Source organism: Sphaerodactylus townsendi, linkage group LG08 (assembly GCF_021028975.2).
Source record: "Sphaerodactylus townsendi isolate TG3544 linkage group LG08, MPM_Stown_v2.3, whole genome shotgun sequence".
Classification (NCBI taxonomy): domain Eukaryota; kingdom Metazoa; phylum Chordata; class Lepidosauria; order Squamata; family Sphaerodactylidae; genus Sphaerodactylus; species Sphaerodactylus townsendi.
The window spans coordinates 105,793,004-105,813,296 of NC_059432.1; the positions used below are offsets into that span (position 1 = coordinate 105,793,004).

The 20,293-nt window shown below is 48.1% G+C and overlaps 1 protein-coding gene across 1 annotated transcript; it reads right to left on the bottom strand.

Annotated features, from left to right (window-relative positions):
- Window positions 1-712: 712 nt before the first annotated feature.
- On the bottom strand, window positions 713-19,991 carry HRG (histidine rich glycoprotein). Its single transcript, XM_048506506.1, has 7 exons — window positions 19,735-19,991; window positions 16,926-17,036; window positions 13,206-13,293; window positions 9,013-9,179; window positions 7,904-8,017; window positions 4,151-4,240; window positions 713-1,593 (listed from the first exon to the last, which is right to left on the bottom strand). The coding sequence occupies exons 1-7, from the start codon at window positions 19,930-19,932 to the stop codon at window positions 832-834; spliced, it is 1,530 nt and encodes a 509-aa protein (XP_048362463.1). The 5' UTR covers window positions 19,933-19,991; the 3' UTR covers window positions 713-831.
- Between the last annotated feature and the right edge of the window lie 302 nt (window positions 19,992-20,293).

A 20,293-nucleotide genomic window follows, 5' to 3' on the forward strand; every position in this document is an offset into this window, starting at 1 on the left:
CCCTTAGCATCGTGCCAGGTGTGGAGAAATGTCTTCCACACGAAAGATCTTGATATTTCAGTGATTGGAATTGTACTCTGACAATGTACTGGGGCCTGGCTGTGAATTTTGCAGCCTGCAGAGAGAAAAGGCATAGGGGATAAATCATTATCTCCCAAAGCACCGAGCATTTCAGTGCTTAGGAACGCAAAGTGAGACAAAAGGTTTGACCATTTAGCATCTTCCCTAGACTGTCACACCTAAAGACAGAGACCAAGTAAACCTCAAGGCTTAATTATATATCTTGCATTTGTATCCGGAAGACCAAGATTGACCGTCAAGGGAAGATTATAAAATCTTTGGAAACAAAACTGCATTTTCCCACGTATTCCCCTTTCTCTGTGTTCAGAAATGAAGGACAGCACATTTTTTTCTTTTATTTTTTGACACATGGAGATTTTTTTACTTTTACTTTCTGGGTTGTAGCTGAGCAGCAGTAATACTACATTGCTCTGGCCAATCCAGCTATACATTCATAATTCCAAATGCTACCATTGCGTGCAAAAGTTGTTCAGTGTTTAAGAAGAAGAAGAGTTTGGATTTATACCCCCCTTTCTCTCCTGTAAGAAGACTCAAAGGGGCTAACAATCTCCTTTCCCCCCTCCCCACAACAAACGCCCTGTGAGGCGGGTGGGGCTGAGAGAACTCTGAAGAACTGTGACACCCAGCTGGCATGTGTTGGGCTGCACAAGCTAATCTGGTTCACCAGATAATCCTCCACAGCTCAAGTGGTAGAGCAGGGAATCAAACCTGGTTCTCCAGATTAGAGAGCACCTGCTCTTAACCACTACCTCACGCTGACTTTAGAGGAGGATACAAAGACAGAAGGTCAAATGGCAGCTCAAAGATGGCAGGTGCGGGACATGATTCTGAGTCTGAAGGGGTTAGTGGGAAAGGCTGAACAGCTGGTTTCTCGTGTTTGTCGTGTAAAGGGAAAGAGAACTCTGCAGCAGGAGCTTGGAGGACATCAAGTAGGCTTGGCAGCTGGATGCGATGGACCGAACCAACCACGGCCTCAGGGAGAGGCGGGGGGGATTGCAACGGACTTGAGGAGCCGTCTTCTCGTTCATGCGTTGCCTTGTTCCACCTGTGGTTATGGCGGTGACCACGACAGGACCAACAGCCCGATGGACGAACACCGGGCCTTTCTGGAGGAGGAGGGGGAGGCCCAGCTGGTGGCGAGGGAAATCGACTAGGAGGAAGGTGGTGTGGGCCACCTGGGGGTGGCGGAGGGTAATTGGGCCCGGGCGGAGGAGGAAAGTCGGGATTGTCTTTTTCTTCACTATCGTTGGTGGAATTAGATTGACCTGCGCGACTTGCTGCGCCACAGCTACGGCAGTGTGTATGTCTGTGACGATGAGTGAGAGGATGGTCGTAGTAATGCGGAAAATGATGCCGGCATCCATACCGAGTAGCATTGCAGCGTAGACAGTGGGGGTCAAAATGATGATGTCGGTGATGACATCTGTGACTGCAAGCACTGCAGCGGTGACTGTGTTCTCCAGAATCATCGTGGGGGTGGCCACGTCTCCCGGGGTGGGATTCCTTTCCAGGCTGCCAAGAAGAGAGCCACCATTGAAATGTGTGTGTGTCACAAAGGACAATGAGCAGAGCCATAGCAAGGCAGAACTCCACCCGGAGCACACAGGAGCTCTGCGCCCCTGCCGCGCCTCTACCTGCCACCCCCACCCTGGAACACCCCTGCCATGCCCATGCACCGCCCATGCACTGGCATGCGCCCAGTGCATTGCGCCCCCACGTCTCCCTTGGCTCTACACAACTGAGATTGAGAAACAAACAAATGTGTCACTTAGAAGCGGGTAACCGTCTTTTATTTGTAGCGGAAGCGGGTTGGTGATGCTGGTTTTGCTGGATAGATCAGCTGTGTTTGATATGGTCGAGTATGACCTTATGACCTCGCGGACACTGGACTTTATGGGACAGCCCGATGGAGCTGAGGCCATTTCTCTAAGGTCTGGGACAGAAGGTCGTGCCAGGCAAGAGGACCTCCATTCAGCACCCCTTATAGGCAGGGTTTGTATTGTTTTATATTTTTGTTGCAATCCCTTCTGAGCCCCCTTTGGTGGGGGAAGGAGGATAGCAGCAACAACAATAATCTATCAGTTTCATTTTGTCCCATGTATTGATCTCAGCCAGTGGTGGCATCCAAAAATTTTAGTAACAGGTTCCCATGGTGGTGGGATTCAAACTGTGGCAGAGCGCCAATGGGGTTGGGCGGGGCACAATGGGGGCGTGGCCAGGCATTCCGGGGGCGGGGCATTGCTGGGCAGGGCGCTGTAGCAGGGGCGCCTTCATGTGATCATAGGGCGGAAAGCGAATGCACGCATGAAGCAGGCTGCCACGCACGCCGGTGCACCTCCTGCTAGACTGCTTCAAGTTCTGCGCGCTACTGCTGAGAGGAGGGGCGTAACTAAGGCAAAAATCACGTATCAAAATCACCAATTAGTAACCCCCTCTCGGCACACACAAATAATTAGTAACCTACCCTCGGGAACCTGTGAGAACCTGCTGGATCCCACCTATGATCTCAGCCCTCAGGCCCCTTCCGCACATGCAGAATAATGCACATTCAATCCACTTTCACAAATGTTTGCAAGTGGATTCTGATATTTCGTACAGTAAAATCCAGCTTCCAAGTGCATCAAAAGTGGATTGAAAGGGCATTACTCTGCTGGCTCTTAGAAATCACAGCCATCTTTTCTAAATGCTCAAGGAATGACTGTTTAGCGACGTCTTCTAAACCCTTTCCAGGCAAACATGTCAAGCTGAGGGGTCAGTAGTTACCTGGATCTTTCTTTTCCCCAGGGAACCTGCCAGTGGGATATGGGCTAACCCATGTCCCCAGGTGCCACCTATCTGGCCCCATGGGAGGCGTAAAATTGCCCCCCCCACACCAAAGCCTTTCGTGGGCATGTTGGGCCTCTTCCTCTGGCCACCGGGCACCCCTTGGCCCAGCCCCACAAGAGGAAGAGGCTGAAGACCAGGCAGGAAGGGCAGGAGCCGGCCTGCGGGGATGCTGGGGGGGGGGGAGGTCAGTGGTGGGTGGGCCAGGTGGCTGCGGTGGCAACACGCCAGCCCAGGAGCTGGCCTGCCACCATGGTGCCTGTCCGAGGCGCCCCAAGGCCAGCCCTCCCTTGGCCTCCCTGCTGGTGTAACCCCCATGCTCAGAATGGGTTGACGCAGAAAGGGGTGGAGACTCAAAGCTGCAGAAGGCTGCAGAGCTCATGTAGTTTGGAGGAGACAAGGCTACCAGACTCGGACCTTGATTGTTATAAGCCCTTAACACCTTGTTAAGGTAACTGCAATGTTGTTGGGAACTACTGGGAAGGTAGTTGTTTGTTTTTGCTATGTTGTAAATGTTGGAGTGTATTGTTTCAAGGTTTCTTTTGTGGTTGTAATGGGTGAGAGTTCTCCTGGAAACCTTCATCATGTCGAATCCTGTTCATCAAGCCCTTGGAGTCTCCAGGAGCCAACCCACTTGCAAAGAAGAATTGGACTTGGCAGTATCAGCAGACTGTAAATAGAAGGACTTGAACATGCAACCTGAACAGGACCTTGAAGTGTGATGTTAAATGTTGATGTTATATGTTATATGTTAAGAAAGTAAACCATTTTTTCTTAAAATTTGTTGCTGCAAACTCATTCCAAGTTCTGCCCCACAGAACCCACAGATAGAGGTTACACTGGCTCCCGTTAAGTGGGGTGTGTGGGAGGGGGGCACAGGGACCCAGGTGGGGGGGGAAGGGGAGGGAACTGGTAATTTAGGCCCAGCACACCACTGATTTCCTCCCTTCTTGAAGATGGGGACATTTGCCTGTAGAACAGATGTGGTTTGCAATTACCTGACTCTGCACAGCCGTCCGGGACTTCCTTGCTGATCTCCCATCTATGTACTAACCAGGGCTGACTCTATTTAGCCTCTGACATCAGGCAAGGTCAGGTTAGCCTGGGCTATCCAGGTCAGGGCAGAAGCGCATCCCACTAGCTGGAATTCATACACCGTCACACATGTCCAGGCTACTTGCCGGTACCCGGTTTAAAACGAACCTACCCGCGAGCTGACACGAATCAGAACAAACGGACCCCTTACTTGGATGTCGAAGATTTCGCAGGACTTTACTTCGACAACTTCGGTGTCTGTTGTGTCATTAAGTATTTTTCCTGAACAGAATCCAGTGTGCTGCACAGAGAAAGAAAACATATTTGTTCTCTTGAACTGAACAAAACCTGATGCTGGGGATCCTTATTGAGAGGCGTACTTAACAAACGTAAGGATTTTTTTTTCTTAAATCCAAAATAATCATAATGAGTGCAGCAGTGCATAAACTATCTCAAACTCAAATAACATCTGTTGCACTCTGGCTGTTTTTTTTTACAAATAAAGATATTATACATATGTTCTTCTATTTGTGTTATTTTTTTATATATGTGTACATACACCATTCTATTTACATTATATTTGCTTCAACCCCTATACATAACACTCGTTCTCAACTGTTTTTGTTGTCCGGGGGGTGGGGGGGGCTTACAAATGAACTCAAGTTATCTTAAATGCGGAATTCAGTATAAATACAAAGATTTTTTACATCCCACAAATAAATGTCCAATTTCAATCAAGGTCCAATTTCATCAATACACAGTTCATCAAATTGCATCCATATTTCATAAACGTCCATACAGGTAAGTGTTCTTCAATCCACAACAACATGAACTTCACAAACTTCCATGTAGGTAAGTATTAAATGTTCAGTCCATAATAGCATAGATTTGATAAACTTGATAAACTCCCATACAGGTAAGTATTAAATCCAAAACAACTTTTAAATTCCAACTTAAGACAAACTGAGGAAACGCTTTGCGCATAGCCTGCATTTTTCGGAAATGTCTTCAGCCTTGCTTTTGATAGTGGAAATCATTTATATAGGTTTTTCTACAGGTAATCTGCAGAGGAAGCCCAGATTGTCATTATAACACCAATACATTCAAACATGTGCATTAACAAAAATTCATTTAACATCCACATACATGAATTGCTTAGTTATCAATAATTTCCCTCTAAATACTTACAAATTCTCTCATACAGAGCTGACTTTTCCCATAGCACCTTCTTTCTGTGTTCCAAATGGCTCATTTACACTAACTATATACCTTGCCTTAATGAGTTCCACCTGGAATTGATGAAATTGGTCATTTATTTGTGGGATGTAAAAAATCCTTGTATTTATACTGAATTCCACATTTAAGATAACTTGAGTTCATTTGTAACCCCCCCATGGACAACAAAAAAAGTTGAGAACGAGTGTTATGTATAGGGGTTGAAGCAAATAGAATGCAAATAGAATGGTGTATGTACACATATATAGAAAATAACACAAATAGAAGAACATATGTATAATATCTTTATTTGTAAAAAACAGCCAGAGTGCAACAGATGTAATTTGAGTTTGAGATAGGATTTTTTTCCTTAGCATTCTCCACAGATCTTTACAACCTCCCCCGTGAGCCCCTGATTCTTTCCATTCTGCAGACTGGGGAACTGGGTGAGCAGCTCAGAGGAGGCTAAGGCAGAATTTGTACCATGCCTCTCGAGGGCCATCAGTGTATCCAGGTGAGTGGGGGTAGAATTTGATACTGGAAGCGAAGAAATTTCCACTCTTAACCTCAGACTTCAGAAGGGGACTTAATGAGCGAGTCAGAGAGATAGAAGGGTGAAGGTACCGGACATCCTTTCTCTACTGCTCTGACACTTTCCCTTTGTCGTGTAGATGGCTACTCTCAGGCCCCTTCCGCAAATGCAAAATAATGCACTTTCAATCCACTTTCACAATTGTTTGCAAGTGGATTTGGCTATTCTGCACAGTAAAATCCAGCTGCAAAGTGCATTGAAAATGGACTGAAGATGCATTATTCTGCATGTGCGGAAGGGGCCTCAGGGAAACTTTCTTCCTTCTTGCTCCTTTTCCCAGCACCTCTCACAAGCACACAACTCTTACAGCTCTTGCAACACAAATCCTGCATCTCCCTCCATTCTAGTTATCCTAGATTAGGAAACTATACTTTGGTGGTTTTCCCACAGCCCAAACATAATGGACTGAGGAAGCTATTTGTCCCATTTTGGGGAAGAACTTTGCACAGGGCTCTCCCCCAAAACGGATTCAACCTGTTATGTTTTCCTTAACCTGAGTTTTATAAAAATTGCTACACTAGCGATCTTTTTGGAGAAACCAGAGGAGTCACAGCAACCCGAACTGTTTGCAATCACTTCCTGGGTGAAATCTCCAGTGCAAAGGCAAACAGGGGAAACTGGGCTCATTAACAATGTGCTACACACATTCTTAGTGTGTTGTGCAGAAACCACCTCTGTTCCACATAAAGATGACAGTAGATTGTATATTCCATCACTCAGTGACTTCCTAGAAGAAGAAAGGATCTCTTCCTAGGTCAACAGTACAGTGGCTCTCAGAGCACTTTAGTACGTTCAGAATAATGCACTTTCAATCCATTTCCACAATTGTTTGCAAGTGAATTTTGCTGTTCTGCACAGTAAAATCCAGCTGCAAAGTGGATTGAAAGTGCATTATTCTGCACGTGCGAAAGTGACCTCAGAGCCCAAACAAATCAGGCACATCGTAACAGGTCACGTTCTGTCCTCAAAAGGCAGCCTGAGTCTTGAGCAGCAGCCTCAAATTGCCTTGGGGCCGTGAAGGCAAGGGAGATCTCTTGAACCTTTCAACCTTCCTTCGGTTTTGCTATTGAAAACCAGGTTCCCTCCTTTGCTGTTAACCTTTAAAAAGAGAAAAAAGTTATTCCGGAAAACACACTGGCCGCTTCCCGATGCTGGTACGCTCGGAGTAAAAAAGGCCGCTTATATAATGCCCACGCACTCCCCCCAGGACCGCTTAAAACGGTAACGGTCCCAGTAGGTTGTGGCAAGTGCCGCAGCGCGAGCGCTGCACCGTTCCCAGCTAAACGATTACCTTCCCTGCGACCTTCCGGCGTGTTGCCCAGGCCAGGGGACACCCCCCTGCCCTGCGCGACAGCTCTGGAGTTGCAGGGCAGGGGGGGGGGCATGTCCCCAGGCCTGGGCGACGCGCTGGAAGGTCGCAGGGAAGGTACGTCGTTCGTGAAAGGGGGGATGGCACCTTCCAGCCGCTGCCGTTCGCACAGCAGTGGCTGGAAGCTGCTGTTTCCAGAAAACCTCGCTCAGGGAGCCAGGTTGGGAAACAGCGGCTTCGCGCCGCTGGGGGGAGCGAAGGCGGCGATGCTGCGATGCAGCTGTGCCCCCATGCGAACAGCTCCCTAGGGACGGCGTTTTTGCCATCCCTAGGGAGCTGTTATTGGCCCGTGCGGAAAGGGCCGCTGTTTTTTGCTGTCAAGTCACAGCTGGCTTATGGCAACCCCACTGGGTTTTCAAGGTAGGAGACTTTCAGAAGTGGTTTGCCACTGCCTGCCTTCATATCACTCTCTGGTATTCCTTGGAGGACCCCCGCCCCAATACTAGCCAGGGTTGACCCTGATTACCTTCTGAGATCTGAGAAGATCACACTAGCCTGGGTCTCAGGCAAATTCTTGGAATGAGGTAGGGAGTTCCAAATGCCTAAAGTTGTTGATTTAACTTCCCAAGCGGTTCCTTTTCATTCACTGGGTGGTTTTTCCGTGGTGGCGAACCTTTGGCACTCCAGATGTTATGGACTACAATTCCCATCAGCCCCTGCCACCATAGTCAATTGGCCATGCTGGCAGGGGCTGATGGGAATTGTAGTCCATAACATCTGGAGTGCCAAAGGTTCGCCACCACTGTATCTTTGATTCCATACTAGATCACGTTTAGCTCTGTACTTACTGCATATTCATCAGGAAGAAATTTACATTCAGACGGCTGTGACAGAAATTTGGCTTTGAGGCACATGGTCTCCTTTATGGTAAATTCTATGAAATATCCAGTACGATTTGATTCCTGCATTGAACAGATTTATATGAGACTAAGGAGAAAACTGAACATATTAAAAACAAGCAGGCTCATTTTGATGATATCTTTGTAGGGCAGTTTGACAGTCCTCTGGCAGGGGTAAAGCGATTCCCCACCCTGACCTCTTGTTCCTTGCTACTGCACTGAGTGGCAGCAGGAGAGAAACAGGAATCGTGGGAAAAGGGCCCGGCAGAGACCCATCACACCTAGGCTCATTCTGCACATGCAGAATAATGCACTTTCAAACTGCTTTCCGTGCTCTTTGAAGCTGTGCGGAATAGCAAAATCCACTTGCAAACAGTTGTGAAAGTGGTTTGAAAACGCATTATTTTGCGTGTGCGGAAGGGGCCCTAGATCAGTGGTGGCGAACCTATGGCACGGGTGCCAGAGGTGGCACTCAGAGCCCTCTCTATGGGCACACGCGCCCAGAGTTCATCATGTGGGGGGGTGGAAAATCGCCCCCCCCCCACACACACACATCTAGGCTGGCCTGGACCGCTGGGGACGATCTGTAGGTAACCCTGTTAAGTGCTGTTAAACCCCACAGATTTTCATGGGCAGAACTAAAGCGCAATCCTTTTCTTGGGAGTAAGTTCGGTTGCTGGCAATGGGGCTTGCTTCTAAACCCTCCTAGGTTGTGATTCACCCATTCGAAGAGCTGCACGGTTGCTTCAAAGCAAAACCACCGACTACCACCAAACTTACTCCCGAGTAATGCGCGCCTTGGAGCCAACCATTTTTTCTAAACTAAAACCTCAGTTTTCAGGTTAAATTGCCGTGTTGGAACTTTGCGATAAATAAGTGGGTTTTGGGTTGCAGTTTGGGCACTCGGTCTCGAAAAGGTTCACCATCACTGCCCTAGATTGTTTACTGAGGATAAACCGATCCAACTGCAAGTGATCGCCAACAGCAAAACACTAGCACAATAGTCCAGGGGGTACAGTTCTGGCTGAGAATCCCTGGGGGTAAATTTTGATACATACCGCCAATAAAACTTTTGTGACTTTCTCCACTTTGAAGCCCTTCGTCAGGTCGCTGTCCCGATTGTAGCGTTCCATGAGTCTCTCGGCTTCTGCCGCATATTGCTGAACGTTATCCAAGACTGTTATATTTACCGAACATTCCTTGCACTCATATAATTTTGGTGGAACTGTGAAAAGCACATTGTTATCAGCACTGTAGCACCGGTGTGGAGGATCTTGCCTGCGTAAACCAGAGCTGCGTGCAAATAAATCCCAAAATTTAGCAAAATGTTGAAAACTCAGTGCTTGGACTCTGAGGGAGGAGGAGAAGAAGAAGAGTTTGGATTTATATCCCCCCTTTCTCTCCTGTAAGGAAATTGAAAGGGGTTTACAATCTCCTTGCCCTTCCCCCCTCACCACAAACACCCTGTGAGGTAGATGGGACTGAGAGAGATCCAAAAAACTGTGACTCGGCCAAGGTCACTCAGCTGTTTTGGAGTGCACACGCTAATCTGGTTCACCAGATATGTCTCCCCAGCTCAAGTGGAAAAGCAGGGAATCAAACCCGGTTCCCCAGATTAGAGTGCACCTGCTTTTAACCACTATACCACGCTGGCTCTCCAACTGAGGCAACTGAATAGATCTCAAGTGGATACTCAAGGGTCTGATTGCTTAGCAATACAAACTGAGCATCTCCTTAAAACTGGTTTATCAGTTGATTTTCTTGAAAGTTTAGTGCACCCCTATCAGAATCCTAAATAATCTCTCTTGCTTAAGTGTTTTACAGCTGCTTGAGAGCTCAATAGCTCCTGCTAGTAACCTTTTAACCTCGCTTACCCTGATGGCAGGAGACTGGCAGCAATGAACGTTGCATAGCTGTAATTGGGGACATCTGCTCAAATCTTTACTGCTTCGCTTTGTAGAATGTCTTAGTCCAGTGGTGGCGAACCTATGGCACCTGTGTCAGAGGTGACACTCAGAGCCTTCTCTGTGGGCACGTGCAAACAGAGTCGTCCCCCCCTACATCTAGGCTGGCCTGGGCTGCTGGGCTCGATTAGTAGCATTAAACCTAAGACCTGGTTTTGGGGAAGCAGTGTAGGTAACCCTGTTAAGTGCTGTTAAACCCCACTGATTTTCATGCGAAGAATTAAAGAGCAATTCTTTACCTGGGAATAAGCTCGGTTGCTGGCAATGGGGCTTGCTTCTGAGTAAACACTCCCAGGGTCATGATTCACCCGTTGGAAGAGTTGCATGGTTGCTTCAAAGCAAAGCCACCAACTACCACCAAGCTTACTCCTGAGTAACGTACGCCTCGGAGCCAACCGTTTTTTCCTAAACTAAAACCTCAGTATTCAGGTTAAATTGCCGTGTTGGCACTTTGCGATAAATAAGCGGGTTTCGGGTTGCAATTTGGGCACTCGGTCTCAAAAAGGTTCGCCATCGCTGTCTTAGTCTCACTCAGCCCTCTCCATTCCTTTCCCTCACAGTGCCAGGCAACCAAATAACGGATCTGCCTTCGCTAGACGTAAATATCATGTAAACCTCCCCACTTTTCCCACTGTCAAGGTGGGGAGGGGTGTGTGTGTGTGAAGCTGAACCTATATCTCCTTTGGGCTTTCCCACATTTTCCAGACCTGACTATGACAAGTTCGATACCTCACATTGCTGAGACTTGCCAATAAAGACTACTATTATCAATATCAGAATCTAGTTAATGTCTATTGACAGGCGGCCTTACAACCAGAGGTGGGATCCAGCAGGTTCTCATCAGTTCCCGAGAGTGGGTTACTCATTATTTGTGTGTGCCGAGAGGGGGTTACTCATTGGGTCCGCTTTTCCATCTCCACGCCCTCGCCTCCCCGAGAGGCATCCTGCCTTTGAACGTGAAGGTTCCATATAGCAATGGCGACTAATAATGTAACTCCCTGAACTGGGTTAATCCCTTTCAGGAACTGCAATTCATGGATTCTTAGCCTTTCGTACCTTTTATCTCACCAGTCTCTATCAAAGAACCTGTGTGTTTCACCATTGCTGTGTTCAGATTTGTGAGTTGGGGCATTTTCTATAATGTGATGATGATTTAGAAATGACCTGGCGCAAAAAAATGTGGTGGGGTGGCTGCTCATGGGGGGGGGGGGCATCCAACTCAGGTTTTGCCCAGGGCTCAGGTTTGCCTAGGTACACCTCTGCCCCCTTTGCTGAGGGGGGGCTGGCGAGGGAACTTGTTACTAAAATTTTAGCATCCCACCACTGCTTATAACCCCCTGCCTTTGTGCTACGGCTGGTGTGAGCAGGTGTTGCCCCGGGCGCCATCCCCCCCCCCACGCCTCTGCCAAAATGCCTAGTCAGCATGGGCAACATTACACAATTTCTAACATCCTTGCAGAATTCATAATACAATAGAACGTGGGCGATCGTGTCAATCTTTCGTTTCTGGGGAAGGTAATTGAGAGAGTGGTGTTGGAGCAGCTTCAGGGTTTCCTGGATGACGCATTCCTGGATGACGCATTGGCTTTCGACCCCTTCCAGTCCGGCTTCCGTGCTGGGCATGGGACGGAGACCGCTCTTGTCGCCATCACAGACACGCTCCGTATGCAACTCGACCGGGGCGGATCGGCGCTGCTGGTTTTGTTAGATCTTACCGCAGCGTTTGATATGGTCGATCACGACCTTTTGACCCACCGCCTGGCCGCTTCCGGGGTACGGGGCACTGTCCTTCAGTGGATTGCCTCGTTTCTCCGGGACCGGAGTCAGCAAGTGTGGTGCGGGGATGAAGCCTCCCGGAGGTGCCCGCTTCAGTGCGGAGTACCGCAGGGAGCGCTGCTATCCCCGCTATTATTTAACATCTATATGCGACCACTTGCTCAGTTGGTGCGGAGCTTTGGGCTGATCTGTCATCAATATGCTGATGACACTCAGCTCATTCTGTTGATGGAGGGGGGAGCGGTTGCCGCCCCTGCGGCTCTCCAGCATTGTTTGGAGGCGGTAGCTGGTTGGTTGCAGCAGAGCAGGTTGCAACTGAATCCATCGAAGACGGAGATCCTCTGGCTAGACCGCAGGGGTGAGGTTAGGGATTTCCAGCCGCCGGTGTGGGAGGGGGTCTCATTGGCGCCGACCCCCTCTGTTCGCAGTCTGGGGGTCCACCTGGATTCGTCTCTCTCAGTGGAGACCCAGGTGGCCCATACAACCCGGACTGCATTTTTCCATCTTCGCCAGGCCCGGCGGTTGGCTCCCTTCCTCCCCCAGGCGGATCTGGCCACTGTGATCCATGCAACGGTCACCTCCAGGCTGGACTATTGTAACTCGCTGTACGCCGGCCTTCCCTTGCGTTTGATTCGGAAGTTAAAACTGGTCCAACATGCGGCAGCACGCCTGCTCACAGGAGGCGCCTTCAGAGAACACATCCAGCCTGTGTTGCGACAGCTGCATTGGCTCCCGGTTGAATTCCGAATCATCTTCAAGGTGTGGGTTTTGACCTTTAAGGCTTTGCGCGGCCTGGGACCCTCGTACCTTCGGGACTGCATCACCCCATATGTCCCAACTCGGCCTCTGCGCTCTGCAGAGGCCAACTTACTGGTGGCCCCCGGCCCCTCTATGATGCGGCTGGCCTCCACGCGGGCCAGGACCTTTACGGCACTGGCCCCGGCCTGGTGGAACACTCTCCCACCAGCTGTCCGGGCCCTGCGGGACCTGGGTGAGTTCCGCAGGGCCTGTAAGACTGTGTTGTTCCACCGGGCCTTTGGAGTGTCCAGCTGCTGACATGGTGCCCCCTTACTGCCCTGCCCCTAGGGCAGTTACATCAGGGTCCCCTCATATTGAGGGGTCCTGCCATCCCCCCCCCCATGGGGGCAGGTTTTAAATTGGGGTCGGACGCCTTTTATTATGTATTATGGTTTTTTGCTGTTTTATGAGTTTTAAGCTATTTTATGGATTACTATTAATGTTTGTTACCGCTGTTTTAAAGGTTTTAGTGGCTTGTTTTACCCTGTTTTATGCTGTACACCGCCCGGAGCCCCTGGAGGATGGGGCGGCATAGAAGTTTAATAAATAAATAAATAAATAAATAAATAAATCACATGTGCACTGCAAGGGTATAAACGTGCTTCCTTAGGCTGATGCTGGAATCTCCCGCTAAGCAGGGCCAAGTCTCACGGGCCTTTTCATAATGCCTATAATTCCCTTCCAAGATAGAAACCACCTCACGGTCTCATTACCTGGGCTCATCGTGCAGTTGTATCCATACAATCCCCACTTTTGGGATGACTGATCTATTTGGACAACAGCGTTACATCGCCCAAAGTCCTGGGAAAGGAAAAGAACACACATGTGATTTAAGCTGAATTTCCAAAGACAACAATCCATGAGGAAACTTCTTCCATTGGATCATATTTGACTTCTGTTTTACTAACCCAGTACATATAGGGGGGTTTTGGTTAAGAAGAAATCAATATGATCCTAGCTGATCACCCAGAGTCTTCCAAATTGAGAGCAGTTAATGGGTATGAGTTGGATGAAGCATAGCATGTCTGAGGGTGTAAGGAAGGGGTGTCCAAGGGCCTTTCCCCACTTACCTTATGCTGCGCGCTACTCTCCTGAAGTAGCACGGGGTCCCGCGGCACTCCCCACTACTGGGGCGGCGACAACGCAGCCACCCCGACGCTGCCGCTCTCGCGCCCCCTTAGCGCGCGGCATTTCCGCTCCTCTTTAGAACTGAGCCTAACTGCGGCTTTCCAGAGGTTCATGAACTACAATTCCCATCAGCCTTTGCCAGCATTATGCCAGAGTTGAGCACCCCGGTGTAAGAATTTCTTTCCGCCTAGTGCAACTATCTTGACTTATCTATTCTGTGGGCAGAAGTCGTGCCCACGGAAACACTGCGCTGGATCCTGTTCATCAAAAACAGACATCGATCCATACATTTTTATTCTGTCCTCCTTCCAAGGAACCGAAGCTGCCATACGGGGTTCTTAATGTTCAGCTACATTCTGCTTTCAGAACTGTGGGGCGTTATTCGCGTCCTGTCAAAATCTAGATTTTTGAGAAGACAAAATTAGCAATTGTTGTCGGGGGGGCCCATCTGGAATTGATCAGTCTTTCCCATCAGGTCTCCAGCTGTGTGAAATGGGCAGTCTGAAGAGATTGGGCGGGAAGTAATCGTTGGAAATCTTCAGGAGGTGCTGAAAGGCCTGTCTGTTTGCCAAGAGTTTGGGGGGAAGTTTGAGTGGCAGGCATCTTTTAAGGGGGGTGGAGGTGGAGAGGAGAGAGATGATTATAATTGGTTCCAACTGAAAATATTTTGAACTAGCATTGCAAACCGCCTTGAACCATGGGGAAAGGCAGGATGGAAACGTTTTAATACATTAATAAAATCACTTAATAAATACTGCCACTAATAAATACTGCCACAAAAATGAAGTTTCATGTGAATTTGAAAAGGAGGGAAGATGTCAAAATATGGGTTCATCTCCTCCACATGTCATTTTTGGACATACCGTGTTTCCCTGAAAATAAGACAGTGTTTTATATTAATTTTTGCTCCCAAAGATGCGCTATGTCTTATTTTCAGGGGATGTCTTATTTTTCTGTGTTCTGTTCGTCGGGCATGCTTCCAAACAAAAACTTTGCTACGTCTTACTTTCGGGGGATGCCTTATATTTTGCACTTCAGCAAAACCTCTACTACATCTTATTTTCTGGGGATGTCTTATATTCGGGGAAACAGGGTATTAAAAAAATGATTGTGCCTGAACCTGACAACTGAAAGCAGGGCACAGGCCCCTTCCGCACATGCAGAATAATGCACTTTCAACCCACTTTCAATCCACTTTGCAGCTGGATTTGACTGTGTGGAATAGCAAAATCCACTTTCAAACAAACGTGGAAGTGGATTGAAAGTGCATTATTCTGCATGTACGGAAGGGGCCATAGACTTCCCATGTGCCTGTCCCAGCTCTAGTTTTGTGCTGTTCGCTGCAAGTTGCAGCCAGCGGGATTCTCATAGCCATCCAAATTAAAACAGACCTTACCTGCTTATCCTATAAACACAGACACCATGATGTTAGGGAGACAATGGCCTTACTGTAGGGTTAACCACTCGACAAAAATCACTCACAGAATGTGCTAACGTGGATAGCCCAGGCTGACACGATCTCATCAGATCTCAGAAGCTAAGCAGGGTTGGCCCTGGTTAGTACTCAGAAGGGCAACCATCATAAGAACATAAGAACATGCCAGCTGGATCAGACCAGAGTCCATCTAGTCCAGTACTCTGCTACTCGCAGTGGCCCACCAGGTGCCTTTGGGAGCTCACGTGCAGGATGTGAAAGCAATGGCCTTCTGCTGCTGCTGCTCCTGAGCACCTGGTCTGCTAAGGCATTGGCAATCTGAGATCAAGGAGGATCAAGATTGGTAGCCATAGATTGACTTCTCCTCCATAAATCTGTCCAAGCCCTTTTTAAAGCTATCCAGGTTAGTGGCCATCACCACCTCCTGTGGCAGCACATTCCAAACACCAATCACACGTTGCGTGAAGAAGTGTCATCCAGGAAGTCCATAATTGCTATGCAGAGGTAGGCAATGGTGAACTACCTCTGCATGTCTCCTTGAAAACCCCATGAGCGTCGCCATAAGTCGGTGGTGGCTCGACAGCACTTTACATACGCACAGTGGGCAACATGCAGGGTGTTAAATGGTTCCAGGATTGGCTTATGGGAGAGCCCTGGGGTTTGGGGCCGATTTGGCAGCTGAGTTCAGCACAAACGCTATTGAAAGCAAGCAGCTTGAAAAAATAAAACAAGACCCCGGCCTTGACCATTGGGTTTTTGGAAACCGGCTTGAATGCAAACAAAAACTAGCCAAGTCACTTCTTTTTCTGGCTGATGGGCAACTCTAAACCTCATCCAAATTGGTTGCACATGTCGAAACTGCTTTAGGAGAATTGATTGTTTTACGGGGGGGGGGGGGGGTTCAGGTCCTCTTTTCTCCCTCAGTTGTGACTCTTTGGCCCCTTCTGCACATGCAGAATAATGCACTTTCAACCCACTTTCAATGCAGTTTGCTGCTGTGCGGAATGGCAAAATCCACTTGCAAACAATTGTGAAAGTGGATTGAAAGTGCATTATTCTGCATGTGCGGAAAGGGTCTTTGGTACAACAGGGGAAGCAATTCTCTGCTCCGAGAACTCTGAGTCCAAAAGTCAACTCAGCATCTCCATTTCCTGCCTCATGTCAGATTTTGAAAGATCTGATTGAGAGCACTCATGCCTTCATAAAATACCATGTCCAGTGTACGTTCATAGCTTACTGCCTTGATTTTTACAGCGGCATTTTAGCCGCAAAGCACTGATCCCCAGAGAAGGAGAGCGTCAACGTTACATGCAGAGGTGGGATCCAGCAGGTTCTCACCAGTTCCCGAGAGTGGGTTACTCATTATTTGTGTGTGCCGAGAGGGGGTTACTAATTGGGTCCGCTTTTCCGTCTCCACGCCCTCGCCTCCCCGAGAGGCATCCTGCCTTTGAACGTGAAGGTTCCATATAGCAATGGCGACTAATAATGTAACTCCCTGAACTGGGTTAATCCCTTCCAGGTACTGCAATTTATTGATTCTCAGCCTTTCGTACCTTTTATCCCACCAGTCTCTATCAAAGAACCGGTATGTTTCACCATTGCTGTGTTCAGATTTGTGAGTTGGGGCATTTTCTATAATGTGATGATGATTTAGAAATGACCTGGTGCAAAAAGAATTTTGGGGAGTCGTGGTGGGGTGGCTGCCCATGGGGGGGCATCCAACTCAGGTTTTGCCCAGGGCTCAGGTTTGCCTAGGTACGCCTCTGCCCCCCTTGCTGAGGGGGGGCTGGCGAGGGAACCTGTTACTAAAATTTTTGGATCCCAGCACTGGTTACATGTGAGTAGAAGGAAGGACGATGGTTCTACTTGCCGAGGTGCCAAACAACGGTCCGGATCCACAGGATACCCAGTCTTTCCTGGAGATTACGGGACATTCTGTTTCCAGCACATCCAGAGTAAAATAATAGATGGATGCATTTCCCTGCGGAGAAGAAATGAAGCACATCGAATCACTTCTGAATAGAAGATTCTTGGTATGATAAGGACTGCCGAGAATCCTCATAGCCACCAAAGCACAGGTTCCTCATGGGCCTGCTCAAAACATTTATACGCAACCCAAGCATCATATGAAAATCAACTGCATGGATTGTCCAGTAGGGTGGAATTGTCTGTGACTATGACCCTCAGCTCGTGTATCTAATCTGGAGAAACCGGGTTTGATTCCCCGCTCTGCCGCCTGATCTGTGGAGGCTTATCTGGGGAATTCAGATTAGCCTGTACACTCCCACACACGCCAGCTGGGTGACCTTGGGCTAGTCACAGCTTCTCGGAGCTCTCTCAGCCCCACCTACCTCACAGGGTGTTTGTTGTGAGGGGGGAAGGGCAAGGAGATTGTAAGCCCCTTTGAGTCTCCTACAGGAGAGAAAGGGGAGATATAAATCCAAACTCCTCCTCCTCCTCCTCCTCCTCCTCCTCTTCTTCTTCTTAATAGTCATGTATATCCTGATTTATTTAAGCTAACCCAGAAAGTCCTGTTTGTGAATCAATTCTGTGCAATCCAACCATTCTGAGTAGCACATCTGAAACTAGTAGTCGTAACTGTGACTAACTCTGAAATGAAACTTCATACAAACATTCGACAACAGTTCAGAATTTACATCCGCTTTTGTAAAAATTCAGACAAAACTTATCAATCACCTCTTTACATAGAAGCTGAACAGTGAACATGAGCAGTTGGAATGTTCATGTGTATTCTATAATATCACACCTGCTCCACTCACTGGTGTCAGAGGTTTAACTGCCACAATTGCAGTGCAATATAGATTGATGATTGTTTCAGTAGAAGGGATGTGTGAAGCCAATGGGACTGCAAAGATCTCACATTTGGCTGGGTTCTGCCAAAAGTTTTTTTAATTGAAAAAGAAGAAGAGTTTGGATTTATACCCCACCTTTCTCTCCTGTAAGGAGACTCAAGGTGGCTTACAAGCTCCATTCCCTTCCTCTCCCCATAACAGACACCTTGTGAGGTAGGTGGGGCTGAGAGAGTTCAGAGAGAACTGTGACTAGCCTAAGATCACCCAGCAGGAATGTAGGAGTGCGGAAACACATCTGGTTCACCAGATAAGCCTCAGCCACTCAGGTGGAGGAGTGGGGAATCAAACCCGGTTCTCCAGATTAGAATCCACCTGCTCTTAACCACTACACCATGCTGGCACTTTTAGGAAATTTCAAAGTCAAATTAAAATTCTGAAACGTCACTAATTTTCAAGTTCTACACAGCTCCAGTTCAGATTTAGAAGTTTTCAAGATGTCCGTCATGGGATATGATTGTGTACAGATGATTTCCACGCAAATAAAAAAAAAAAGGGGGGGGGTTTACATTGTGGCATCTCACTTCAGCCATGGACACTTTGAATTTTCCTATTTGTTTAAAAGGCTCTAAAGAATTCAAGCTCACCAACTTAATTTGACACAGTGATCCTTGTCTTAAATTGCCACCACAATTTAAAAAAATAAATAAATAATGCTACAACAGAGAGATGCATTTAAAAAAAAAGAATTTACCACCTCAACTTTTATTTTGCGTAAATCCAAATACAGGAGCCAGTGTGGTTGGAGGATCTGACTCTAGAACAGTTATGGCAAACCTTTTTTGAGACCGAGTGCCCAAGTTGCAACCCAAAACCCACTTATTTATCGCAAAGTGCCAACACGGCCATTTAACTTGAATACCGAGGTTTTAGTTTAGAAAAAACGGTTGGCTCCGAGGCATGCGTTACTCGGGGTAAGCTTGATGGTGGTCGGTGACTTTGCTTTGAAGCAACCGTGCAACATTTCACATGAGTGTATCACGACCCTAGGAGGGTTTACTCAGAAGCAAGCCCCATTGCCAGCAACCGAGCTCACTTCCAGGTAAAGGATCGCGCTTTAGTTCTTTGCATGAAAATCAGTGGGGTTTAACAGCACTTAACAGGGTTACCTACACTGCTTCCCCAAAACTAGGTCTTAAGTTTAATGCTAATTATCGAGCCCAGGCCAGCCTAGATGTGTGTGTGTGGGACTCTGTTTGCGTGTGCCCACAGAGAGGGCTCTGAGTGCCACCTCTGGCACCTGTGCCATAGGTTCGCCATCACTGCTCTGGAAGATCTGGGTTCAACTCTGCATTCTGTCACGAAGTTCTCTGGATGAACATGGGGCAGTCATTCTGCCTCTCGGACTCAGCAACCTTGCAGGGTTGTTGTGAGGATAAGATGGGGCAGAGGGGACAACGGGTGCCAGCAAACCTTGCTGCAGAAAGGCTGGGACAAAAATATTTAAGACATCACGTAAACGATAGACCAGATTTCTGCACAGGGTAAATAAGTCCAGATGTTATGAAACATCACTGCTACATCAGCAGATCAGCGCTTGCCAACTCCGGGCTGGGAAATTCCTGGAGATTTCGGGGTGGAGCCTAAGGGGGGTGGGGCTTGGGAAGCGGATGGGGCACAGCGTACTATAATGCCATATAGTCCACCCTCCAACGCAGTCATTTTCTCCAGGAGAGCTGTCCTTGGTAGCTGGCAGATCACTTGAAATTCCAGAAGATCTCTAGGCCCTACCTGGAAATGGGCAACCCAAGCGCCAGCTTATCAACTGGAGATACCAACCCACAAGACTGTGGCAGCAGTGATACTTACAACGTGTTGAACATGAGCATCTGCAACCCGCAGCAGAGAGAATATGTAGCCGTCGCTGCGATGTTTATTGATCAAATCGAGGGCCACGCCGGCCTCCTTTTCTGTGTCGCTGCAGTTTGCCGAAGCCACGGCGGGTTCACTTTCAGCATTCGAACAGAGCAAAACCGCACAGAATACCAAGGCCGATAGCAGCTCCATTTGCGGAGCAGCTCCTGGGTTTCTCCCCTTTGCCCGACTCACATCAGAAAAGCCCTTCCGGTTGTATTAAATTCTGGCGTCTGCATCACCGAAGCAATAGCCTTGATTTCTAGTCAGGAAGAGCAAACAGGGAAGGAATGATTAACAGTGATCGGAATACTGCAACAGATAGTTCCTTGGTGTGCCGTCAAACAAAAGGTCATGGGGGAACCAGGTTCAGAATGGCCTAGATCCTTCCAGTTTGCTCCCCTTGGAAAAGGGATTCCATTCCTACAGACTGGACAGTAGTGTAACTAGATGACAACCTGCAGTTTGAAAGGCATGGCCTTGCAACAAATGATATATTGATAGAAGAAGAAGA